At 43.9% G+C, this 27,966-nt stretch overlaps 1 protein-coding gene across 1 annotated transcript in view; it reads right to left on the bottom strand.

Annotated features, from left to right (window-relative positions):
- The window catches only part of sdccag8 (SHH signaling and ciliogenesis regulator sdccag8), a 416,860-nt gene that overhangs the window by 144,851 nt on the left and 244,043 nt on the right, over nt 1-27,966 (bottom strand). The window contains exon 14 of the mRNA XM_078557369.1: nt 24,934-25,061. Within this exon, the coding sequence (XP_078413495.1) occupies nt 24,934-25,061 (128 nt within the window). The remainder of the gene's footprint in view (nt 1-24,933; nt 25,062-27,966) is intronic.

The following is a 27,966-nucleotide window of genomic DNA, read 5'->3' as shown; positions in this document are numbered from 1 at the left end:
TAGACTCAGGTTTTATTTTTCCATGCGATCCGCCATGATCTTCCTGGAAGCTGGCGTTTCAAAAATAAACCTTCAATTCCACTTGCTTCACAATTTCAGCTCAATATTTGTTTACTCTCCTATCTTCCAATTTTTTTGAAGCTTATGAATCTTTTCATTCAGCTCAGCAACCACTCTGGTGCATTAAGTTGTCTTTGTTTCAGAGTTATCTACTTCTTCAAGTCTGGATTTGCCCTTCCACACTATGCATCTCATCTTTCATGTTTGTCAGATTGGATCCAAGTTCAAGAATTTCACTGCTCTTTTCATGGTGAAGTTCCAACATTTCATCAGTTTTGGTTGTTAATTCTGCACTCAACCCTTTTCTTGTTACAGGTATTTTTCACAATACTTAATAGATACTTCTGATACTTGAAGTTCACCCAGTTCTAATTTTTCATCTGTGAAGGTTGGTTCTCTATAGTTTTTCCTTAGCAAAGCTTGATTCCTATGTGCTATCCTTCAAGCTCACATTCTTGCATGGCACTTCTGCTAATTGTTTCTGAGGCTCTTCACACTTTTTTGTGAGAACTTCTGCTTTCTCTTGCCATTTAGGTCCTTGATTTTCATGTCAGCAATTTCATTTTTCAACAAGTCAATGGTTCTCAGCAAGTTTGAGGCATCCAATGCTTTTCCTTCGAGTCACTGATCTTCAGCTCTGCAATCTCTTTCTTGTACCTCTTGGCTTTCTCCTGGAATATAGAACATTGCTGAGTCTTCTCTGCCAGCTGGTTCTTCAGTTCTTTCAAAGTGACATTCAATTCATTTTACTTCTCTTTGTAATTTTCCAGAGGAACAAACTTTGACCTGAGGGATTCTTGTGGCGTGTGAAGGTCCTTCAATAGGTTTTCCTTGACTTTGCAGAACTCAATTGCTTTGTCTTGAGTTTTCTTGTAATTGAAAAGAGTCTTCTCTACTTTGTTCTGCTGTTCTTCCATTGTTGTTCAAGCAGTCTTCATTTCTTCATGCTGCTGAAGTACTCCTTTTGCATTTGATCTTGAAGGACAATCAACTATTCTTTCAACTGTTTATTTTCTTGTTCAGTTCTTGCCTTCTCACTCTGCCTTGTGCATTGCTTTGTCACTACTGCTAGTTCAAACATAGCTTTTTCTGAAGTAGTATTCAATATCTTTTTTAACTCATGTTTATCCAGGGGCATGTATTGATTCTTCAAAGGGTCTTTCAAGGCAGCAACTACTTCAAGTACCTCTTCTAGCTGCTGTTGTGCCTGGCTGTACTGCTGGTTGAGTTTTTCCAACTCCTGCTTCGATTTTCCAACAATGGAATTCAGAGTTGTTGCTTCCTCCTTGTGCTTTTCTTGAGTCCATACACGATTTAGATTTTTGTTTATTACATTCTGTTTCTTTCAAAGTCTCTTTGTACATTCACGACATCTCAGAAATTTGTTTGTGCAGATCTTGAACGGTCTGGTTCATTGAAGACTTCAGTTTATCATGTGTTTTCAAAGGTACTTACTCTGCTTGAGTTTTAAGTTTTCCAATTTTTTTTTTTATTCGATCATGGCATGTGGGTGTTGTTGGCTAGGCCAGCATTTACTGCCCATTCCTAATTACCCTTGCTCAGAGAGCATTTTTTAAGAGTCAACCACATTGTTGAAGTCACATGTAGGCCAGACCAGGTAAGGGCAGCAGATTTCCTTCCCTAAAGGACATTGGCGAACCAGATGGGTTTTTACAATCGACAATGGTTTTGTGGTCATCATTAGACTTTTAATTCCAGATTTTTATTAAATTCAAATTCGGGATTCGAACCCGAGTCCCCAGAGCATTACCCTAGGTTCTGGATTACTAGTCCAGCGATAATGCCACTGTACCATCACCTCCCCTGCTTTGATACAAACATTTTCTGATCTTATCAGATTTTCCTTTTGCGGAGTTTGTTTCTTTCGGGTTACGGGATTTAAAAAATATATATTTTGGATGGTTCTCTTCCGCCATTATGTGATTTGCTTGGGTATTGTCTTTTTCCCTTTTGTTGCTTCACTGGAGTTTTCTATTCCTCTTTTTAATGTCTGCGCTTTCCACCACTTAGAGATTAAGATATTTGTCAAAGGCTTTCAATATCTCATCAAAGTTGGCTGAGGATTCCTCAATGCCTTGCATCAGTAAATACACCAAACAAGTATAAAAATGTAAAAAACAAAAAACTACGGATGCTGGAAATCCAAAACAAAAACAGAATTACCTGGAAAAACTCAGCAGGTCTGGCAGCATCGGCGAAGAAGAAAAGAGTTGACGTTTCGAGTATTAAGTTGTACTTCTTCTGACTTCTTACTTAGTCCTGATGTGCTCCTGCATTCTAAAAATTTTCTTCCCCATGATGCCCAATTTCCGGTCTGGTTTGGCCCCTGCCTTCGCCTAAATTGGGCTGGTAGTTTTATTTTCGTATTCATGTTCCTTTTTCATAACAGGGGAGTATATCTTTAATTTTTTTTATTTTTCAAGATGGCTCCGCAGCTTCCTTTTAATTTTTGTCTTTGATCTTCCCACGCTTGCCCGGTTTTGGCAGGCTCCTATTGCGCTAATAGGGCCGTTTTTTAAAATGCATTCTTTCCACAGGAAACCTTCAAAATAAATCGTTTGGGCCAACTACTTTCTTTTTTAAGCCTGGGAATCAAATGGAAGATGATTTTGTAGCTCTGCCTATCGGTTAAAATTTCTTTCCTCATTCAGTCGAGCTCGGCTGCCATGTGTTATGGTGCCGGCTGTGGACCAGTTGCTGCAGCTTTCTTACAGTTGCACTCTGGAATGCTAGTGCTGATCCTGATTGCTGCCTATTTTAAAAGGTAATTTCTGCCTTTTTACTGTATTTTGCTCACCCTTCTTGTGATCTGGCTAGGTCTCTTGACTGCATTCACTCAGGTTCTTCTTTTCATCTGCACAGTGGATTCTTCTTCTGCCTTTCAGCCTTTTTTCTTCTTTTGAATTTTGCTCAGCCTTTTGTGATCTAGCCAGGTCCCTCGACTCTGCGTTCAATCAGGTTTGGCAATGGACCTCCATGTGCCCTGGTGGAGTCCTTTGGCATACATGTCTGCAATGGAGCTTCTTTTTAGGTGATCTCCAACTGTGTCTTGCCCTTAGGTGCACTTTGCTCTGGTCAGGCTTCAGTTTCTTTACTTTTTCATGCTTTGAGATTCTGGGTTCCTTTCTAGCTTCTCTGGGGTTTTGGGGTTCATCCTTCACTGTCACCATGTTGTAAGGTCGTTTGGTATCTCACTAAGAGATCTGGAGGCTTGTATGGTTGAACATTAAGGCTGAGATTTTTTCTCACCGCTGGAGATTTGGCAACCCAGTCAAAAGTCCATTGACTATCTGTGGGATTGGACGATCCCGGCGGCGTGCCCGAAGTGTTTGTCAACAACTCAAAATCATATACATCTCTATGTCTCCATGCTGGCTTCTTCCAGACTCTTCTACTGTACTCGCAGTCTATTCTGTAACTCTACATCATACCACGAATGGTGTTGTTCTCCAGTCCCACGTTAACCCTTGCTCTGCCCAAACACATCTATACTACACACACATGACGAGGCTCCCAGGTGAGCCCTGTGGAGGCCTTAATGCGGGCTGAAGGGTGGGGTGGGGTTCAGGTGAGGTGAGCCTTCCCGTCCAGGAATCCTGTGCCCAAAGGAGGCCCCCAGCCCCAGGACTTCCCACCATCTTCTGTCCACCCCATCCTGCCCTCCTAATCCTAGTTCCTCACCCCCATTGCCAGGGCCTACAGCCTGGCCCCTGTGATACCCCCTGACTTACCATCTAATCCAGGTCCATGGCTCCTTGTCACTGGGGACTGGATGTAGTCCCAGCAGTGGACACTACTATAAGTATGCTGCTGGGTTTAGAGAGCTGCTGGCCATTTGATTGGCAAGCAGCTTTCAGAGGTGAACATCCTCCCAGATGGAGGCATAAGTCCCTCCCTAAGCTAACTAACAGCCAACAACAGTAAAACTAGCTCAGGGCAACCTTTAAACCTGGAAGGGGTGGGGCAGAGCCACCGTCTCCATGTAAAATGAACTTGTCCAAACATAACAAGACTTGGACAACATTCAGGCTTGGGCAGAAAAGTAGCAAATAACATTCACACCACATAAGTGCCAGACAATTACCATTTTCAACAAAAGAAAGACTAGCCACTTCCCCTTTACATTCAACGGCATTACCATCACTGAGTTCCCCACCATCAGCATCCTGTGTGTTACCATTGACCAGAAACTGGATCAGCCGTATAAATACTGTGGCTACAAGAGCAGGCCAGAGGCTGGATGTTTGGCACAAGTCAGGAGTGTGATGGAATGCTTCCTATTTGACCGGAAAATTGCAGCTCCAACAACATTCGAAATGCTCAACAGCATTCAGGACAAGGCAACCTGCTTGATTTACACTCCATCCACCACTTTAAACATTGACTCCCTCCACCAGTGGAGCACAGTGGCTGCAGTATGTACCACCTTTGAGATGCCCTACAGCAACTCTTCGACAGCATCTTCCAACCTCTACCCCACGTAGAAGGACAATGGTAGCAACACATGTGAACACCACCATAGCTGCCTGGCTGGGTTTGCAGCAGGTGGTGAGACAACCAGAGGGAAAAACCTACTTGATCTTATCCTCACCAATCTACTTCCTATACTTGGAACCATACCATCGTTCCTTTATTGCCTCTGGATCAAAATGATGGAACTCTCTGCCTAACAGCACTGTCAGAGTGCCCACACCACCTGGAAGGCAGCAGTGCAAGAACACAACTCATGACCATCTTCTCAAGGGCAATTAAGCATGGACAATAAATGTTGGTCTTGCCATCAACACCCACTTCCCAAGAATGAATTCAAAAGTGATCATTTACATTTATTGTATATTATTTTATAATTGTACTTTTTTTTGCACTATCTTACTTAGCCGATTCCAGTGTACATGCTTCATGTTATCCATTCTCCCAATTGGTCTAATTTTCCATTTGTGTGGTATCTCCCCTGTGATAAACACATTTCTCCCAATCTGTGCACCTGTGTAGGTTTTCCAAATTCAACCATGCAGGTTGTATTTTGCCACAAAGACAGAGGCAGATTAGGAAACGAGTGAGCCAGCAAATTTGTACTGGAGAGTGGCGTTGCCTGAAGCATCACTGCAACCCCAAGATTTTTCCGAAAGTTGTATCTTAGAGAGGAGGGCTGCTTGCTGGGAAGTGGTGGGACATCAATTAGGCTCATTATTAACCTTCAGAGTGCTTTATTTCCTCACATCTGCAACTTTTCCAGCAGTGCACATGCCCCATGCTATGTTGTTCTCCAAGTAGATGAAGTCACTACACAGTGGAAAGCCATTGTGTGAAGTGTCAGCCATTTAATTTTTTGTTTAAAAGAGGTCATGTGTAGCTACAGACTTACTGCTGAGGAAGTCAAGCTGTCATATTGAGAGTGCAGAAAGATGGGGATGGGGGTGGGGATCAGGGAGGGTGTAATTGGATTTGTGCTTAATCCAATAAGGTGCCAGGTTATTTCTGCACGGAAAGAGCTTGTGATTGTGGCTGTATTCAGAGAGGACAGCCACCTACTCAGAACTGGGCAGGAGCAGTGATAAGGAGAAGCCTGCACAGCAACACAGACAGTATCCAACTGCAGAGGGATGCAGGAGGTGCTGGATGAGAGGCAGCAGGAGCCAGAAGGTGATACCCGCAGAACTGACTATATCACTGAAGGATCAGCTTCCTGAATACATCAGAGCAGCAGAGCCTGCGATAGTGGCTCCTATTGAGAGAGATCGTGTCTGAGTTGTGTACAATCCTGGAGGATGACCTTAGGCTACAAGGAGCAGAAAGGCATCCTGTGCCAGTAGCTGTCAAGCTAACAGTACCCTTGAACTTTCTAGTATCTGGCTCATTTCAGAGATCAGCAACAGACCCCTGTGGGACCTCATAATCAGCTGCACACAGCAGCATTTCTCAGATGGTGAATGCACTTTTTGAGAGGGCATCCAAATTAGTTGTCTTCAACACAGACGCAGCCAGTCAGGCACAGAAGGCCATGGGGTTTGCCTCACTGGCAATATTCCCTCAGGTGCAGGGCACCCATGCAGCCATCAAAGTCCTATAATCTCAGGCCATCTAAGCGATTCCTTCAGAAAACTGCTAGGTTTCCTAACAGTTGCCATGATGTGTTCACCCTGAGGCAGTCGCAGGTGCTACAGCGCTTCATTCCACCTCACAGCCTGCGTAGATAGCTCCTAGCTGACAATGAATACCTGGTGAACAGATGGCTGTTGACACTTGTGCGGAACCCCACAACTTAGCTATACAACCGCTGCCATGTCACAACAAGGGCCACCATTGAGCAGGCCATTAATGTCCTGAAGATGTGTTCCAGTGCCTTGACAGGTCAGGCAGTGCCCTTCAGTACAGCCCTTCAAGGTTTTCCTGCATTGTTTTGGTCTGCTGCTTTTTTGTACACCATGGCTGTACAAAGTGGACCTGGAGGAGGTCCATGGGGAAAAGCATGCTGCCTCCTCAGAGAATGAGGATTTTGAAGAGGACCAGCTGGTGGCATAGCAAGGCCATCCAGAGCTCAGCTTCCTGCGGCAGCACATTTGCCAGGATGGCAGGGAAGCCAGGGACTTCCTGATCCAGCAATGATTCTCCTGAGGTGAGCAGATCCTCCAATGGAAACATATAATTCAAATATCCAATTTATAAATAGCAGCCACTATCCAGGCTCCAACGTCAGATCCACTTCTCACAGGGGGTTAGCACTGATGACACAATAATTCTCCTGCGAGAGCACTTAGGCCCATGTCACACCCAGACCTCACACACAGGTGTGAGCTTACGATAAGGTCGCAATTTCCCAAAACAAATATTACAAATATGACAAGGTATTAGATATTAAGCACAGCCCTTTTCATTACATGCAAAGCATGCACTGAACAAAAGCTTTTAACCTGCACCTAGGTGAAATTCAATGTGATGCTCCCACTGCTTCTCTGCTGTCTTGTGAGAACTCTACGAGGGCACTGCAACAGGCTGTGGCAGTTGCATTTGTGCAGGGACACCCTCAGTCAGTGGGGTCAGTTTCAGAAGATGCGGGTCCCTTGAATACTGGCATCGTTGGCATTAACACTTCCTGCCTCAACCCTTTCACAGCCCACTTGCACATCTGCATTTACCAGGTGCGGGAGATCACCTGATTGGACATGCATGCATCCCTGTGTCTTCACTGCTTGAGACCAGCCAATGCTACAGAAGGCATCATAAAATCTGTTGAGACCAGGTTACTGCTTCTGCATCCATTCAGTGGACTCTTGCATGAGAGTGGGTGCTCTTTCAATGGATGAGCTCATGTGCTCATATGCCTGAAACACGGTGGTGCTCATGTCACGAATGGACTCCTCCATTTTCTGTGCCTCAGGAAACTCTGACAAATGTCCACATATCTTTTTTTTTATTCATTCATGGGATGTGGGCTTCACTGGCTGGGCCAGCATTTATTGTCCATCCCTAGTGCCCTTGAGAAGGTGGTGGTGAGCTGCCTTCTTGAACCACTGCAGTCCATGTGGTGTAGATACACCCACAGTGCTGTTAGGAAGGGAGTTCCAGGATTTTGACCCAGTGATAGTGAAGGAGCAGCAATATATTTCCAAGTCAGGATGGTGAGAGACTTGGAGGGGAACTTCCAGGTGGTGGTGTTCCCATCTATCTGCTGCCCTTGTCCTTCTAGGTGGTAGTGGTCATGGGTTTGGTGCTGTCTAAGGAGCCTTCCTTCACCTTCCTGGTCAATTCCTGCAGTGCATCTTGTAGATGATACACATTGCTGCTACTGTGCGTCGGTGGTGGAGGGAGTGAATGTTTATGGATGTGGTGCCAGTCAAGCAGACTGCTTTGTCTTGGACTTCCTATGCTGTTCCACAAGCACCCACTTTATAAATGGCCCCCAAGGCTCATTATCTCCTGCTGGGTAACTATGATTGAGCTGTCCTCCTTCCTCTAATGGGGGAAGGGAGGTCTCAGCTGTGGCTCAGTTCATAGCACCCTCGCCTTTGAATCAGCGGGTTGTAGGTTCATGTCCCACTCCCGGAAACCAAGAACTGTGATTGTACTCGAAAGAGTTGCAATCTGTGACTGTTGATAACTCGAAAGAGTTTAGAGGTGTCAGCTGTGGCTCAGTTCATAGCACCCTCGCCTTTGAATCAGAGGGTTGTGGGTTCATGTCCCACTCCTGGAAACCAAGAACTGTGATTGTACTCAAAAAGAGTTGCAATCTGTGACTGTTGATAACTCGAAAGAGTTTCCTCTAATGGGGACTGTCCACAGCTGCTTCTACCTTCATCTCTTGTTCACATATGGCATGATGCTCACCTTGTGCCACTGTAAAGTAAAGGGTTAACATCAGAAGCATACATGATGCTGATTAATAATGATGTCAAATCACATGAATGAGTAGTAAGAGAGATTTTGAAGAGAGCAGAAGTTCTCACCTCATGTAGAAGCCTAAATGTGTAAACACTTGCTGCAAATAAATAGTTCGGGTTAAAAAGACCATGGACTCAAGCAGCATACTTTTGGGAGACATGACAATCACCAAACCCCATCTAAACCCATACCACACAACAAAACAGCCACAAGTTCTACAGTTAGTTAAGGCCCCCCCTGAGGTGCTTGTATGTGCATAGGTGGTGGGGAATGGGGGCATTCAAGGGAGTGGAAGGGACTGTGCCCTTGACAGCATTCAGACCGAGGGGAGGACTGACAAGACTCGGGTGCAGGGGCTGGCCACCATAGGGAGGGGAGAGTTGGGGTCTTGAATCAATGGGGAAAGGGTTATTTGAAGTATTTGGAGAAACAAATTATGGTGTTTGGCAGCACAGTTCCCAGAGGCTTGTAGCTTTAACAAAGTGGAATTGGTCTTGGTAACACAGGGCAGGAAGGCAACAATGTGGAGAGAGGGTGCTGAAGTTTTTTGGGGGAGGTGGAAGGCAGTGCTGGGGGAGGGAGTTGCACTCTGATAGCTCTTGAAGTGAATGGAGGCTGAAGCGTTTGGGTGGGATAGGTGTGACATTTATCATGCCTACTCAGGAATATGGTATAGCATAACTGGAGGTACTGTACCCTGACACCATAACACAATGGAGTTGTGAACCTGAACTTTTTGAGTACTCGGGGAAAGGTGGCAGTGACCTTTTAGGAAGGGTCTTCCTTTCAGCAATCAGAGACAGAGTTTGGGCCAACCAGCTCTAGATGGTGGGAGTGCCAGAGGCTGGCAGTGCTGAAAGGTGAAAGGACTCTGTCCTGGCAGCGCTGAGGAGGATTGGATTGTGGATGAACTTGGGGAAGGAAGCTAGGGCCTGGAATCATTGGGGATGAGGACTGGGGGGATTTATTATGACTTGAGGTGGGGAGATTCTGTGCTGCTTGTTGCCTATTCTATAGTCTCCTGCCTGAGCCTTACTTTGAGTTTGTGGCTCCTGGATTTAAATTAGCAGAGCAGATTTTGCAAATAAGTAAAGTTATACTGCATGAACTTCAGTCTTTATGTTTGAAATAGCTATTGCCAAATAAAGAGTCAGGACATTGAAGCACCTGACTTCATCTATTTATTACAGCTACAGGGAGTGAGATTTTGCCAGACACAAGAATGGCAGTTCCCTAATTATCACAGGCTGAAAACTGAGCAGGAGAATACACAGGTCCGAGAAAATGTTAGCAGGAAAGCCCAGGTAAATGCTACAATCACTGGAACCTAATAGCCCAGAAAAAGTGACAGGCCCGTGCTGGGCAAAGTCGACAGAGTGGGTTCTACACTAAAATAAGTAGGTTAATGGCAAGGATTGGTAATTTCTTTTGAGGATTTGGTTTGTCTGTTTATGTGCTAATTCAAGTTTTAAACATTCAGACCCAGAGAGGCTCTCCGTCATGTCGAAAATAGCAGAAATGCCCAAAAATCTTAAGTCCCGCTCCGAATTTCTGATTTTCACGGGGATGGGTGTGTTTCATTCAAAAGCAGTTCATTTGAATTATCAGCAGCCTTCACTGAAGTTGGATTTTGGAAGGCCAGGCCTGTAAAACCTGAAGTATGCAGATTAGACCAGGTAAGAGCAGGCCTAAACTTTGTTGATTAATTCGGAAAGCCATTGGAAACCTTTTGGAAAGATAAGATACTCCTTTAGGATATGATGGTGGGTCACCTTTGGCGTAGGAATTGTTAAAAGTAGGCATACATGGGCAGAATTTTCTGCCTGTCGGGCGGGCTGTGCGGGAGCGGATCCAATCGCCGCCCATGATCAGGTCCACACTGCCATTTTATGTGGGCGGGACAATTAAGGCCCACCCAGCGTGAAACATGGCTCCCGAGGACAACGGGAGTGGGCGGACAGTGGTGGGACTGCTATGACCGCCGGATCCAATGGCGACCTGGCGGCCTGTTTAAAAGTGTTCCTGCAGCCTTGCAAAGGCTGTCAAACATGGCGAGCAGAGGGGCTCCCCAGGGCACTGCTGATGAGCAGGCCAGGCAGGGGGGCACTGTGCCCCTCGTTTCTCAGACGATTGCCTTGCTGCCCTCCTCGAGGAGGTGGCCGCATGGCAGGAGGTCCTTGTTCCCAGGGACAGGAGGAGGAGGTCCCCCTACATGACCAAACATGCCTGGGAGGAGGTGGCGGAGGTTGTGAGCTCCCACAACGTGGTGCGACACACCTGGATCCAGTGCCACAAGCGTTTCAACGACCTTTTGCGCTTTGGAAGGGTGAGTACCATGCTGGCATTGGTCACTTAACCCAGCAGGTAGGCTTTCCCCCCTGGCCGTCCCACCCCCCCAACTCTGAGCGCAGTTACTCCATTGAATCATTGATGGCATGTGTCGTTCGCTGGGTGGACCAGCAGATATTGCCCATGCCGAGGTCACCCCGAGAGGATCGTGATGAGATGGGTTCTGCACCCGCAGCATGTGGTACAGTGACACCCACATTACTGTTTTGGAGGCAACCTGGAGGATCTGCACCTAGGTGCAGTGCTGGAACTGCAAAACATGTCAAAGTCAGGGTGCTGAGATGCTGGGAGGGGAGCTTCCAGGTGGCGGGGCACTGATCCAACTGCTGCCCTTTGCGTTCCACGTGCTTGCACCTCCTTGCTTTGCAAGGTTGGACCATAGGTGCCAAATGTGATGTAGGCTGCATTTGGCCAAGGTGGGAGGGGGGAAACAGCCTGGTATCTTTGCGTGAGTGTGTGGCAGCTGCGGGGTGAGGAGGCACTGGAGCCCTGCAATGATCCACACTGGTTGGGATGGGACAGCAGCGAAGGGATTCCAGGTACAAGTTGCACTAATCAATGCTCTTTTCTCCTTTTCAGGAGAAGAATGCTCATAATGCCACCGAGTGGTTGAGGACTGGCAAAGGTCCGGCCCAGTTGGCCATCATTACCAGGTTCGAGCAGGAGGCTCTCAATCTGGAGAGGGGCCATGTGCCCAGGTCCACCGGTCTCGGTGAGGCTGGGGTGCCACAGGTATGTTTGCCCAGCACTGAGGTCACCATTAGTGTCCCATCAGCCATGGCATTGCTGAATGTTCAGTGACTGCCAAGTTTGCAACATGTCTTGACCATTGCTTATGGAAGGATGAGTGCATAATGATCCGGGGGACAGGGATGCACATTGACATTGTCTCCACGTTAACTAATCAAATGTCCTTGTTCTTTCTTTCAGCATCAGCGGATCAGGGCCGGGAGGAGGAGGCACATGGGCCCCCTCTCACACCTGAGGGCCCTGCAGTCTCTGACCCACCAGCGTCACACCATCTCTCCCTGGCAGGCACCAGCGAAAATACTAGCACCTTGGTGAGAATTCGATCATCGGCTAGTGTTCCAGGGCACAGCGGTGAGGGCACTTCACAGTCACTAGAGGAGCTGGCAGAGACAGAGTGCCCATGGCGCCAGCAGTCGGAGGACGCAGGGGACCAGGCACATGCTCAGTCGGTGGCTGATGATCTGCCTCTGGAGTCGTCCATGAGGCAGCAAACGCTGGAAGTCCAACAGGGTGTGCGGGAGGATCCGGCAGAGATACATGAGGCTATGTTTGGCTTGTTCTCCATGGTGGAGGAGTCTACGCAGACCATCGCCAATGCAATGAGCCTCATGGCCGAGCGCCATGCTTCCTCCATGGAGAGACTGGCGACTCTCGTGGAGAGGCTCCTCCAGGAGGCCAATCAGGGCTTCCTGGGGATGCGCTCGGACCAGCAAGCCCTCACATTGGCATTGACCTCAGCTGGTCAGTGCCAGTGTGGGAGATGGTCTGGGCACCAAGTTTCCCAGTTCGGTGTCTATCCATCTAGGTGAGCAGGGAGGTCTGAAGTCACCTCACGTCAGCGCAGCAGCTGCCTATTGACTCTGCGGGCTCCTCTCAGGGGGGCCGGATGAGGGCAGCAGTTCCTCTGCCCCTCTGCCAATGACCGTTGCATCCAATGAGGCTGCGACGACTGGGAAAATGCCAGCTGTGGAACTGGCCGCTCCCTCCCAAGCCGGGCCAGCACAGGTTCCACAAGCCAAAGCACGGCCGCCAAGGTCATCGAGGCCAACAGGACAGCACAGTGAGCAGGCTGTCTCAGATGCCAGTGCCAGCGAGGCCTAGATGTAGCACCCGAAAGCGTAAATTTAAGGCACCTTAGGCACAGCACGTGTTTCTCACTGGTGCTTTTGTGTTGCCCTGCAATGAGGTCATGATTAGTTGGTGTGGTGTTTAACATCTTTGTCATTTTGTTTCGTTAAGTTCATTTTGTTATATCATTAAATTTAGATATGTGACCATGGCTGAGGGTACCTCTTTTCCCCTGCAGGTGGATGGTTACCCATGATGTTATGAGTTGTGTCACACTGAGCTTTATTGACAAGGGCCTTAGTTAATGTTCCTATCCAGGCAGATTTAGTACTCAGGTATTGAGTATGGAGCCTGCAGCACAGGCTTTTGTTGGAGGTCCATCTGTGGTGTTCTAGCTGAAGGTTCGTTGGATTAAAGCCTCCCGGGTGTCCCTGCCTCCCTGGAGCATGCCTGGGTCAGCATCTACCCCCTCAGCATTTCCCTGTGCGTGCTCATCCTCGGGTTCACTGCTGGACTCATTGTGTGCAGCCGCAGCAACTGCGTCTGCATCTTCTTCGTCCAAGTGTCCCTCCTTTCCAGTGCAAGATTGTGGAAAGCGCAGCATGCAACCATTATCAGTGACACAAGATCTGGGGGGTACTGGAGTGCGCCCCCTGAATGGTCCAGGCATCGGAAGTGCATCTTGAGAAGGCTGATGGTTCTCTCATCCACAACCCTTGTGGAGGCGTGGCTCCTATTGTACCGCTGCTCAGTTTCTGTTCTTGGATGGCTGAGAGGCATCATGAGCCTCTTCTGAGGGGATAGCTCTTGTCACCCAGCAGCCATCCATCCAGCCGTGCTGGAGCACTGAAGAGCCCCGGCACCTGGGAGTGTATGAGGATGTAGGCGTCGTGAGAGCCGCCTGGGTACCTTGCACAGACTTGCAGAATCTGCAGCTTGTGATCACACACTACCTGCACGTTCAAGGAGCGGAATCCCTTCCTGTTGATGAAGGCACCGGGCTCACCTGCTGGCGCCTTGATGGCCACATATGTGCAGTCTATTGCATCCTGGGTGCAGGGGAAGCCATCAATTGCAGCGAAGCCTCTGGCTCGCTCTGTCTGGCTGGCATCATCCCAGCAGTAGTGGATGAACGTCAATACATGCCTGAATAGAGCGTCTGTCACCTGCTTGACACAAGTGTGGACAGCTGATTGGGAGACACCGCAAAGATCACCCACCGAGCCCTGGAAAGAGCCAGAGACATAGAAGTTTAGGGCAGCTGTGACCTTTAGAGCCACTGGCATGGGGTATCCACCCACACAGCGGAGATCTCAGGGCCTATCATCTGACAGATAGAGTTGACTGTCTCCCTTGAAAGATGGAGCCTCCTTTGGCACTGCACCTCAGGCATATTGAGGTAGCTGCTTCACTGCCTGTATACCCTGGCAGCAGGATAGTGGTGTGCTCTGCGGCCCCTTCCGCCTTGAACTTTCTGTTGGCCCTGCGCCCCTTGTGCCTGCGCCTCTCCTCCCAAAGGTGGCTCCCCTGGAGGCTGAATGTGCACTCCTGGCCTCCTCCCCCTTCTGGTCCTCTCTTCCTCCTCAGAGGAGGTGCCTCCAGTGGAGAGCACAACTCCCATTCCCAGGCTAAGGGAAGACTTCCTGAAACCTGCAGACCCCAAAAAGGGTCTTCACTGTATAGTGCTGACCTGAAGGTTATGACTCCTGTCCAAGCAGCTGGTATGAGTTTTGAAGTATTTCTGCTCATACAGGCAAGTATCAGTAACTTTCCAATTAAGTATCTGACTGAACACATTCGCGACCCCACTGGCTCCTCTTAACCTGCCTGTGGATGAGGTTTATACAAATGTGTTCTACCCGCCTGCCCATTGTGCCCATGCGACAACCTGAAGATCGCATGGGCCCTGAAAAATTCCTGTGTATTGGTGCCTCAAGGGCCTTAAGTGGCCCGTTAAATAATGGCGAGCACGCATCAGAGATCATCGCGTGCCCGCCTACTAAAATACTGTGATGGCGCACAGTGACGTCGGGATGCTCGCCCAATGTCACTGCGCGTCATTTTATGTCATTTTCCCGCACACCAATGGGAAAATTCTGCCCCATGTATGTAAAATGTGCATAAACTCATTACTGAGAAGCTCATTGGAACAGTCAATAGAGCTGTCAAAATCATCAGTCAAAACTATCTGAAGCCCCTATCAAAGGGACCTGTCAAAATTGTTGGAAGCACCTGTCCAAACTGTCAGAAGCACCTGTCAAAACTGTCAGAAGCACCTGCCAAAAGGACCAGCCAAAGCAGTCATAAGCACCTGTCAAAACCGTCAGAAGCACCTATCAAAGAGACCTGTCAAGGCATTTAAAAGTCCTGTCCTGTATATCTTTGAAAAAAATGGCTGGAGTGTTTAAAGAGAAATGATTGCTTGCTATTTCACCCTATCTGTTGACATAAGCCTGAGGATTCCCATTTCAGTTTGATTGACAACTGCAAGTAGTTCTTGACTCTTTGATTTAGGACTATGAATTCCAATGCATGTTGTTATAAGGGGTTGTGCACTTGAATGAAATGTTTGTTGTTATAAGGCTTTATTTATTGATGGGACATATGTAGTAAATGTGTTTTTATTAATTACTGTTTTTTTCCAATATAATTAAGTCTGCAATAGACACTTAGAACTTTATTTTATAGGACTCTATTTTATCTCAACTCTGTATGGGTCCTGAGGTCTGCCCATGGCAGACACTAGGTGAGTTGGCATGAGAGTGAGAGTTAAAGGCTGGAGGGGATGTTTCATGTATTAATCCTTATTTTCAAACTTAGGACACAGTGCTGGAGCCCCGAGGCAGGTCTTCTGCCCATCCCACCTCCGCACCCAATATAGTCCTCAGTTCCTCCCGGGTCACCTGCCCAGACCTCTAATTCAGCCTGACCCCGGACTGAAAATCTGATGTCCAGGCAGCCATCTTTAAAGGTCAGGGTCGTGGACTGGGAATTCTCCCAGCTCTGCGCACCCGACCCAGGAGTGAAAATCTTGGCCTTATAGTCAATTTTCTTCCTGCTATAAAATGTATTCTACAGTTGTATAAGATTCATTCATAACAAGGATAAACATCCTGTAGCCCCAGTGCCACAAATGGCTCCCCAAACCCAAACAATCAATCCTGAAAACCTAAGTAACCCAGTCCTATTGTTCTTTTTTTAAAATTTTCTAGCTTGTCCTGTTTGAATGTTATGGGATTGTAGGTCTGGAAAGGGCTGCTTTTAGCACTATTGTATCAGTAATGAAATTACTATTAGTAACTTGCTGCAAAGCTCCTTAGTCTCATCTGCTCCTTTCATGACAACATGGACAGTACTGTACAGTTTGACAGCTCCATTTTTGACAGTTTCAGGTTGAAAAATTGAGTGAAATAGGTTTATTTCTTAGATCCCACTTTGTTTGATATTTTCTTCTGCTCCTGGCCTTTCCTTCCCTACAGAAATTGAAGAAGTTTAAATGCATACTAGATCATTAGGGAAGCTCTACATTCTGTCCAGATTGAAAACAAAGACAGAAAAAAGCATGTGTCGATCAGAGAACTCAACTACACTGATGATGCTGCCCTAGTTGTCCATATGGAAACTCAACTACAATGTCTAATGGATTGTCTCTCCTATGTCTGTAATTTGTTCTCCCTTTACAATCAGGATCAAGAAAACTGTGGTTAAGGAGCAGGGTGTCACATCGCTACCCTCGATTGCACTAATCAACACTCCACTGGATGTAATTAACAAATCCTGCTAACTTAGGTCCATGGTGACAAACAATCTGATTTTGATGCAAAACTCCTAATGCATAAGGAAAGCGGCGGCCACCTTTGACTGACTCACGAAACAAAAAGATGACCCTTAGGACCAAGATGCTGGTTTACGAGGCCTGTTTTCTCAGTATCTTTTTGTACGGCTGCGACACATGGTGCTACAGCTATCAAGAAAGGAAGTTCAACAATTTTCATCTTCGATGTCTGCGTAACATTCTTTGCATCTCATGGAAGGACTGTGACAGCTCTTTCAAATCTCCCAAGTATGTTAGCACTCATCAAACAGAGGCAACTTTGCTGGCTCAAGCATGTTCGCAGATGAAAGATGGGTGATCCCAAGGAAATTCTGTATGGGGTGGTAGCCAGAGCCAGAAGACCAGTAGGACACCTAAAGTTCCACTTCAAGGATGCTTGGAAGTGTGACATGAAGGCCCTAAACATTGATTTCCATGCGTGGGAGACACTAGCCAACAGAGGGAAATGGCAACATTGCCTGTGGGCTGGCATATGCCATCATGATGATTATTAGCTACAGCAATTTGACAACAGGTGCCAATGCTGAAAATAGCACCCCGCACTGACACCTGATAATCACCTCATACGCAACACTTGTGGATTGGTCACTTCAGCCATCAATAAAAGTGCACCATGTGAAAGTATCCCATTGCCAATGGATTTGCTGTGTGTCTGGCATTTCAAGTAGATGGAAGAATGCCGATGACAAGAATCAGTAATATATATGCAATTAGTGGGAGCAGGGCTGTAAACTTGGTGGCCTGGTCAAATGATGGTGCTATGGCATTTCTTGAATGCAAAATGGCTGCCTACGTCTCCAATATAGCAGTCAAAAAGAACGTACTCATTATCAGCTGGAAGTGCAGCACCCCCCATATTGGTATAGGAAAAAAAGGGCATCAAGGGCCGTGCATTGCTTTGTATATGCAAATAAAGACCTGAATGTCAGTTTGAGACTCCAATGCAAGATCTGGTTTCCCTAAATGCAGCCAATACCAGGCCGATTGCCTTAAGTAAATTCAGTTTACCAGCAGCCTTTAGGGACAGCTGAAGGCTTTCAGCAAACACTTAAGCTTATTAAAAAAAACCTGAACTTGAAACATCACATTAAAACCATGGGTTGCTGCAAGCCACCGCTCACCCTCCTCCTAATCTCTGCCCTGCCTCATCTCTTGATCAATGTCTCGAACCCTGTCCCATTTGCACCCATCCTGTTTCGGTTGTCTGATGGACCATCTCCTAGTCGGACTCTTCCAAATATCCTCCTTTTCCTGGTTGCCCCTCTCCTGGTTATCCTTTCCTGATTGCCCGTCCTTTCCAGGTTTCCCCTTCTAATCATCCTCCCTTTCCTGCTGTACACCCCCTCCCAATTTCCCCCCTTTACTGTCTGTCTCTCTGCTGATTGTATTGTTCCTCTTTAATGACCCGAGGGGTGTTGCTGCAGTGGCCTGAAATTCTAAGCCTCTTCATTGGCAAGCTGCCTGGTTGACAGCCAGCCAGTGTCCACATCTCGCCAGTCTCGTTTAAATGAGGTCCAGGTCCAATATTGGGTGTGCCTACCTGCTGAGCTGCAGGGATCATTCTTACACTAAGTTCAAGTCAATCTGCCTTTTCATAGTCTATGAGCAGAAAGAGCCCCATGAACACAAAAACTTGGATAACTCTAATTTACACCATAGAGAATCAAGCACAAATTCCGTTACTTAGGTTGACTTTATAACTGCTTAATTACGGACTCTATACACTTAAGTACATTATAACCAATAGTAAATTCAGCACAGGGGAATTTATGTCTCAAATGTATGCCAATTTTACATTTACTGCTGCTTTCTCCTCCACAAACTAGAAGAATTTATAAAAGCAGTTTACTGCCACAGATGGAAAACAGTATATTAAAAAATCATGTTCACCAAAGATAAAACACACTCAAATGAGGGCCTTGTGGAAATTATTTAGCTGGAAAAATTCAGTACGTTGATAGATTGAGGATATTTGAATTAAATTAATTGCAAATTAAATGCAAAGTACAACACACTGAGCTTCAAATGTGTTTAAATACTCACTTTGTAACTATCTGTAATAAAGCTATATAATTCTAGTACCAACTAAGAACGCAAAAATTGTACTCAACAAAACCAGACTAAAAACATGTGTACTCAAAATGCATCTCACTGAAAAATGGATAATTGGATTGCTGATCTCTGAAAAGCTGTATGTCACTGTTTAAACTGTAGATAAAGATGGAACATAACTCCACAATCTGAACCAGAAGCACTAATACATCACTAATACGCTACTTATTTAAAGTGGCAACCTTCTGGTTCCAGTGTACACATCAATCGCATCAACGTGTCCTCTCACAGTCTGCTAGTTCCTGTCAGCGACTGTTAGCAACTGTTTAAAAAAAAGCCAAGCAGAATGTGGGGTGAGCCAGACTCAATCCACTTGGGATCCGATTATCCAAAATCTCTTTGACCCTTCAGCTTCACCCATTAATGAAAAATACAACACACAGCACTGAAATACAGTTGCCTTTTATTCAAGCCTGGAGCTCAGGAGACAGCTAAATAGTGCACTGCAATTAGGGGCACATTAAACCTGAAATCCAGTATTTACTGCGTTGGAATAAAAACGACATAAAAGATAAAATGAGAATTCATTTCTGCATAATAGAGATATTATTTATTCCAATGCATAATGTCAATGCCTTAGAGAACATTTATTGCGTATCCTTATTAAATGGTTATACATTAAGCTCATTTAAAATTGCTAACCCATACACTCATACAATAAATGCTTTCCCATCATCTGTACAGCCTAAAGAAATGGTATCTCTGTTAGAATGCTCTCCATGTAGTTAGGCTAATGAACATGATTGCTGTAAATGCCTATACTTACATTATCTCCCCTTCACTGCAAATACTGTTTGTCCCATTTCAAATCCTCTTAAGAATTATCCCAATTGTGCACTTTATCTACCTCAAAATTCTTTACTATTGTATGGTATCTTATCCCCTAACCACCAACCCCACACACCTTGTAAAAAGCTTGGAGACACACCTCTATGAAAGGAGGTCCATGTAAATGTAAGTTATTGTTGATATTGAACACATTCTGCTAACCTTTCAATTTCCAATCCAAATTTCATGCAGATATAATTTTGTAAAGAATATTTAAAAATGAATTTTCACATTTGCGTAATAATCTGAAAAAAGAAAAATGTCAAGGAAATTATAAAATAATCAGAAACTCAGGGATGGGTTAAAAAAATGTCAAACACAAAAATCAGAATTAAGTGGGATACAGTCTGCAGCACAACAACTGGCCAGCACATAGGGTTGCAGGCTGCATTATGGCTAATTCTTATATTGGTTACTGAAAGATAACTTTTGCTTCAAAATATGGGCAGTGTAAATATCTATAAATAGTGTGACACTTGCAAATAACAATTTACTAAAATCATTTTATCAAACAATGCAACACCTTTGAATTATCTTATGTCTACATTTCATCCAATTATTTATGCCAAATTATTTGAAAAAAGCAGGCACCTAATGCTTGCATATAATGACCAAATATAAAATAGGGGCATAGCAAGCTGTAACATTTCCAGCAATTTTTATAGACACTGAAAGGCATGTTGCCTAATATGGAATTTTTTGTAAGTTATTTGTTCTGTGAGTCAACTCAGTACTGGAATCAATTTTGTACTCAATGTTTTACTTATAATTATTTGCATTAAATATGAAAACAGTAGAAAACACTAACTAAATCAATTTTACTTCAGTGTGGGTTACTGTAAACACAGAAAGCACTTAATACCTGCCATGAAGCAGATTTCAGCTCACTTGAGAAGATACTGTCCATCATTTTGAAAGTGTCTTTGAAGGTCAACATTTAAATTAATAGCCAGGAACTAGCCTAGCTTGTATATATCTGAATAGCTTGTTAATTTGAATTTCTATTTCTCTTGACCACTCTTTTTTAACTTTAAAATGTAGATGTACTTATGTTTCTATTTGGAGTAGCCATCCTGCATCTTTGCAGCTTGTTCACAGATTATTGTACAGGTGTGAAAATTTATAGCTTTAAAAAAGAATCAAAAAAAGCTGTGCAACAGGAATCTAGTTTAGTATTGTCTGAAGTACAGTTTGTTCAGCAATAGCAACAACATCTTACAATTATATAGCAGACCTCACATAAAAGAACATGTTAGAACACTTTGCAAGAGGAAGAACTGGACATTGAACAGAAAGTAAGAAATTAGGAAGGTGGGGTGGAAAGAAAGCAAATGGCCCAACAGTTCTCCAGATCAGTGGCTTATTGAAAAGCCAACCTTAAAATGAATTTAAACACTGCTGAGAGCAGTAGGATGCCTGTTTTTCATAGGATTACCTGTAACACCAATGGTGCACCAAGTGATTGGTTTTCTCACTGTTGCTGTTACTCTTCTCTACTTAAATTTTAGCTTTAAAAAATGCAGCCAAGTAAAAAAAAAATTAAAAATTCTTAACAACATTTGAAAACAAAAATATCGAAAATGTCAGGTATATCAAATTCAACTTCTCAACCTGACATAGACTGAATCTATCTCTGACAAGTCGAACTACTTGGATATGTTAGTGGGGAAAATGAGTACTTCGACATAAAGAGAGCCTTGCAGGCATACCAATTTAGAGTTGTCGACCTGTAATTTTAACTTGGTTGCTTCCTCCACAGATGCTGCCAGACCTGTTGAGTATTTCCAGCATTTTCTGTTTTTATTCTACAGTTTAATGAAAATGTACTTAAAGATCTTGGAAGAAGAAATATAAAACTTATCAATACAGTTAGCCAAAACCTCTTACCATACATTCAGGAACTTTCATTTCTGCAAACATCCCCTATTCTCAGGGCTCTGTAATTCTTATTTACTATTAACTCCTCGTATGATATTCCCCTTCCTGCCAATTGGTCTCCCTATCCTTGCATCCTATGGCGTGCACACCCTTTACTGCTATTAACCTGTGACACTAATGTCATGAGTGTCATACAGTGTACACTGCCCATGAACAATGCCATGGGAACCAGCTAGTCATTTAACTAATCTACACATTATCAGTTCTCCTTATTGCACCAAAATTGTTGCTGAAGTATAACAGAATTCTATGTTATACATAAATGTATTCAAACTGCATTTATTAACCTTATGACTGGTACTGCAATTAACTGCCAAATTTGGAATTGTCAAAACTCTTTTAAAATCACAAGATCACTCTCAAATGATCAGGAAGCAATGGTGATGATGGTGAGATGACATTATAAAAGATCATACAGAGGAAAGAATCTTCCTGTATACAGGCTAGAATTACTCAAATATTCTGTAACCTTGGCAACAGTGAAATAGTGTGAAGGGATAACTCGTTTATTGTATGCATTGTAATATGGAGCAGAGCTGGGGGTCAAAGAGAGGGAGGAAGATAAGTTTATTCCCATCACAATAAGGCAAGTGATTGGCACAGTACAATGTCATGTAACAAATCTCAAAAATTTTTACACTAACTGCAATTTGTTTCCCCAAAAGTGCAATGTGGCAAAAAGCTGATTTCTGAGCAGATCTACATGGCAACAAATCACCTGCCATAATCATTTATATATAGAAAAGTCTTGTGTCTAGTCTACCTCTAATGCGCCAAAGAAAGGCAGACATTTTCTACTTCGACAATTAAACTAATCTAACCTCTACCACCTAGAAGGATAAGGGGCAGGTTCATGGAAACAGCACCACCTGCAAGCACCCCTCCAAGCCACACACCATCCTGACTTGGAATAATATCATTATTTCACTGTTGCTGGATCAAAAACCTGGAATTCCCTACCAAACAGCACCAGATGAACTGCAGCAGTTCAAGATGGCGCTCACTTCTACCTTCTCAAGGACAATCAAGGTTGGGCAACAAGTGCTGGCCTTGCTAGTGATGCTCACATCGCAGGAACAAATATATTTTAAAAATCCTCTCCCCAAACAGAAATCAATCTAGACACATACCTCAACAATTAGCCTCAGGATGCAACTATTGAGACCATTTCTTGACAGGGAGAGCAACAGTTTGGGTGCTACTAAAAGCTAGGATAGAGAAGCCTCACATTGGCCTGTTACCATCTATGATTTGATAAAACATAATTTTTGATTATGTCAATAAAAGTGCATTTGAAATTAGCAGTGAAATTGCATTCAATGAAAAGTGTAGGTTTCAGTCACGTTAGTTCACTGGGAAGATACCATTGTGGTTTCTTTAGTACCATTATTGGCCGTAAGTTGCTGAGTCATATATTAGATTACTCCCACACTAATTCTATAAGCCAGTATCTATACACCTTATGATTTGACAGCCCAATAAAAGTGTCATAAAAAGTGTCAATAAAAGAAAGCACTGTACTGATTGTAGACCAAGAGGCTACTGTGATGCCTTGAATGTATAATATGGTTGTATGATTCCTGGGTTTATATAACATGAGATATAATGCATAGCCTGCAACATGTAACAAGGAAATAACAGATAAACCTTCAGATGTTAGTGCCTTGGAGCACATCCCTGAACATTCTATAAAATCAAATACCACTGTTATTCATTTTGCTGGCTGCATGGCATAGCTACATGGCTGAAAATAAATACATGCCTAAGGTTTGTGATCAATTCTGCTACTTGAACACCAGTGATATCAGGATATATTTCACATCATTTTATAATTTATTTATATTTCTTGCCTCCTCTCCTGAAGGCAATGGCTGGTGTATGATAACAGGCAATGCCTGACCCAAATAGCCAATCATCATGAATGAACCTAAAAATCGAATGTTGGCAGCTACCCACCCATGGTTAGCATCACAGTTAAACAGAAAGCTGTCCTCAGCTGATGTCCACCCACAGGCATTTTCCAGCAGAAGTCAAAGGATAACCATCAGACGTGGGAGCCCAGGCTGATCTTTTTTTTAAAAACCACTCTCTGGCCTAGAGATACTGAGCCATAATTTTAGCATTAGAAACCACTGAAACCACCGGACCTCCCCCCCGCACCTCTCCCTCCCCTCCACTCCACATATCCTGGCAAAAGATTGTTTCTGGCATCTTCCGTTCTGCACAGCACATTCCCATACTTAGCCATGCATTGAACAACTGAGCCATTGGAGTGCTCTTGAAAATGCGTTAGAGTTAGATTTCATTCAAATATAAGTAAAAAATTTCATTACAACAGCTACAGGTGCTAACCTTTATAAAAGCCCCATTGCTAAAGGTGCTTCCTTCTACAAAAGCCTCATAGATCCTATCTACGTAACACAAGTCCCATTGTGAAAATGAGGAATTTTAATTGTTATTATTGCTATGACAGCAGATTTACAAAATTCATAGTTTTATTCAAGTGCAGACACTTGTACTTTACTGGGAATGAAATTTTGCCTTTTTATTCTGCATCACGATATGTCCTTCGAAATCAGAATTTTTTTACCATCAGTACAAGAAAAATAAAACCAGCATGATTGGAGACCATCTTTTAGGTCTGCATATGGGATCACTGCTTGAAAAAAAAAATCAGTAAATGAATGTACTGATTCATAACTGAGCACTGATCTATTTTACTCTTCACATCCATATCCTCAAGATGATGTACATTTTAAAAATATCTATACTGGTATTGTCTTGATTAACAAAAAAGCGGCATTTCTTGAGTTTCTCTCTGGTAGTTCAGCATAATTATAATATGGCATTATGAAATCCAAAGGAAGCATTGCATGTTCACTCAGTGCACCAGCTTGTCAATACTACAGTTACCCTTCAGAGAAAAATAATGTAAACAGCTTCATGCGCAATGTGCAAATGATGACTAAAATAACATTTAGAGATGGGAAGAATAAAGCTTTAGGCATGCAATCTGGCTGGTTGCTGTACATTTTTAAAACTTGTATTTATTTCACTTCATGGAATTGACATAGTAGATAATGACTAAAAACCTAAAGAATAACTCCAATTCAGAAATCAATTCCAAGTCGTCAGCCTGTTAAGAATAGTTCTTCCAAATTTATATGGCAATAGCAAGATGGTATTCAAACAGAGTTTTAAACATAAGCCTGCAGCATTTCCCGCTGAGTTTCTGATGCGATTTTCCTCATGTAACATGTGTGCCCTAAAATCAAGCCAAGAGAAGCCCCTTGTTCTGTACTTTATGCTGGCAACACTCTACTTTAAGTTTCTTAACACAGGTAAATAAACTCATAATCCAGATGGTGCAACAGATGTGAGAGCAGCACTGTGAAATCAACAGACAGTGGGCAATGGTTTTCATTTCCCTTTTAAACGCTAACTGATATGTAATTCGGGATCTCCGGTGAAGTTAGCATCTGCTCCCTTTGGCCAGCCAAAGGTTACAGGTGTTCCTGATGTCATTTCACAGTGAGGTGTGGGCCTGGCCTGCAAGTGAGGTGTCCTGGCTCTAATCTATGCCTACCACCTACCAGTTTTATCATGCTGGGCCTCCATTTGCTGTATCTTTTCTGTTAGCTCTTGCTCACGTTGTTGGGATTGAAAGGCCAGGGCCTTGACATCATCACTGTGACTACGGAGTAAACTGTCCTTTTCCATCCTGAAAGAGGCAACAAGGTCAAAAGTATAGGGCAGCAAATAAACTGTTTTTTATATCAGTGACACCTTCAGATTGCAAAAATAATGTACTTTTCCAGCAATCACTGTTTAAATATTAGCTACATTTAAATCTGTGAAAACAATTGCGTGATTATAAACACCATCCTATGAATTTAATTTATTTCAAAGAGAAAACAGCATGTTCTTACACGAGATGCTTGTACTTTGTGATTAATTTAGGAACCGTGGTTGACACTTAATAAAATCCGATAATGTTTTTATGCAGAAGCTATTAAATGTTCCAGTTAAAATACAAATTGTGTTGGTTACTGAGGACAACTGCAATAAACCATAGCCCTAAGGGTTGTTTGTAGAAGAGATTAACAGTGTATTACTAAGTGTCAGGCGTGGCTCAGTAGTAGCATTCTTGCCTGAGTCAGGAAAACTGGATTAAAATCCACTCCAGAGCACATACTCTAGACAAATACTTCAGTGTGGTACTGAGGGAGTACTACAGTTAGAGGTGCCTTCTTTTGGATGAGGTCTTAAACTGACGTCTCTCAGGTAGATGTGAAAGATCCCATAAGAAGTTTCAAAGAAGAGCAAGGGAGTTCTCCCTAGTGTACTGGCCAATATTCATTTGTCAATCATCATCACTAAAATAAATTAAATGGTCCTTTTTATCTCCTGTGGAACCTTGCTGTGCACAAATATTGCTGCCATGTTTGAGGTCACTGTGTAAGCCAAGAGACAATTTGGCTTGAGTATTGTTAATTTTTTGCCCCTTTATAAATCTCAAAGAGCCATCATTCCTCAGCTAAGGATAGGCTAGCAACCTCCCATCATGTCTCTCACAATTAACACTCTTAAACTGATCACTAATGGGCATACAAGAATACTCCGCGAAGAAACTCATTCTCCACCGTCTCTCATTCTGAGGGAGGTGGTACCCTCTTTCTGCTCAACAGGAAAACACCTGAATATCCAGTACACACACACACACTCAAATTTTCAAACTACAATACTGAACTCCTTGTAATCAGTTTGCTGTCTGTTGTCAGATTTCTTCATTTGTTGACTTATTAGTTCTGTGCTTCTGTTATATATTAATTTGTTCTTAAGATTTGCTGCAGTTACTAACATTATTTTCCTACTCATTACAGATGCTAGAAGCCAGATGTTCCCGAGGCGGATAGCTCAAGTTGGGAAATTTCCTGAGTTGCCGGACCCTCCTTAGTAAAAATTACTCCAAATTGCGTAACTTTTGCTCTGGGGAGGCAGGTACAGGATACAGTCGGGCCCGCCAATCCCGGAAACAGAGTGTAAGCAGCCACAGGAGAGGGGGTGTGGGAGTGTCCTGAGACTGGTTAGTTAGAAGGCTCATCTGTTATCTGAGACTTTGTCCCAGTTGTTTCAGGCTCTAGCCCTCACCCCTCACACTCCTTCACCACCCGCTCACCCACCCCCATGGCCCCTCAGAGCCTCATATCAACTCAATGCGAACTCAAGCCCCCCTCAACCAGTCCTATGACCCCTCACAGCCCCCATGTCAACTCAATGACAACTCATGCCCCCACCCACCCTCCATGGGCCCTAATACCTCCATGTGAACTCAATGCCAGCACATGCCACCCATCCATCCTCATGGCCCCTCATACTCTCCATGCCAACTCAATAACAACTCGTGATCCTGCCCATCCTCCATGGTCCCTCATGCATTCCATGGTGCTTGCATAGTCACTTGTCCAGTATGCATCATGGGCAGACCTCATGGGTCACGTGGAGATGAAAAAAATAAACTTATAACAATATAATTTGGCTTTCACTTCTACACGCTTGATAGTGAAAAAAACTCCCTATCATAGAAGTGATTCAAGGCTTTTAAATCGCGAGTGATTAATCTCTTATAAAAACAAACTTATATTCAGACTCCAGATCAAAGGCAGCTAATCCTTTAATAGCCTCTTTAAACCGTCAAACTGTGAAAATTTTAGTTTTTGAAACTCAGCCAAGCATTCCAAATGACATAATAATAGCCATTATGAAATGCCAAAAAAGAATGCTACTGAAACTGCATGGCCAGATGCTAGTTTTCTTTTTCCCAACCCTGCAGTTGATAGCCCATCATTCAAAACAGTCCAGCAGAAGGATTTTTTAAATAATTCTGAATGACAGCTGCAGCCTTTTTTTTAAAGTTTAAGGAGCGGGGGATTTAAAAATCTTCAGATCATGATAGATATACATACCATATCTGCCCTTTAAGAATGTTAACATCTAATCCATCAATTTGTGATTCCCACATGCAGGTTAGGGCCCTTGCTAAAGCCAAAATGGGGTCTGTTTAAACTCAGAGCCAAGTTCAAATGGCTCTGCTGTATTTTGGCTTCCCTCTTGTGTGAATCATGCCCTGCCCCCTTCCCCTTACTGTCAAAAGTTGGATCTGTTGGAAATGGGTGCAGGCTTTCCACATTCTTGTCCTGCCCGCCATTTTCAAAGGTCCACACAACGTTCCTGACTCTGCAAAAATCTGACTCTGGCTTTCAGAAGTTAGAACAGAGAGCTATTGGGAGTATGTCTGCATTTGCCGTGGATTCCCAACAACGAGGGAGTTCTCCATACAGATTCTTTTATTACCAAGGGCAACTGACAGTAAGGTATGCGCAACAATGGCAGGTATTTCTAAACATTCAGCTTCTTTCCAATCTTCCCTCTCCTGCATCCCCCAGCTCCTCTCCCCAAGAATAGGTATTGTGGTGAACTAAAGTTCTAATACTAAAAAAAGTATTTTAAATGCATATAGCTATATAAAACTCTACAAAAAAAGATATATCAGATGTTGCATAGAAATTCATCAAGTATGGCACATATATTTCTTTTTCACTTGTATTAAATAGGTCTTCTTTGAA

The sequence above is a fragment of the Cetorhinus maximus genome, chromosome 14 (genome assembly GCF_964194155.1).
Source record: "Cetorhinus maximus chromosome 14, sCetMax3.hap1.1, whole genome shotgun sequence".
Classification (NCBI taxonomy): domain Eukaryota; kingdom Metazoa; phylum Chordata; class Chondrichthyes; order Lamniformes; family Cetorhinidae; genus Cetorhinus; species Cetorhinus maximus.
This window is presented reverse-complemented; position numbering and strand designations above follow the sequence as displayed.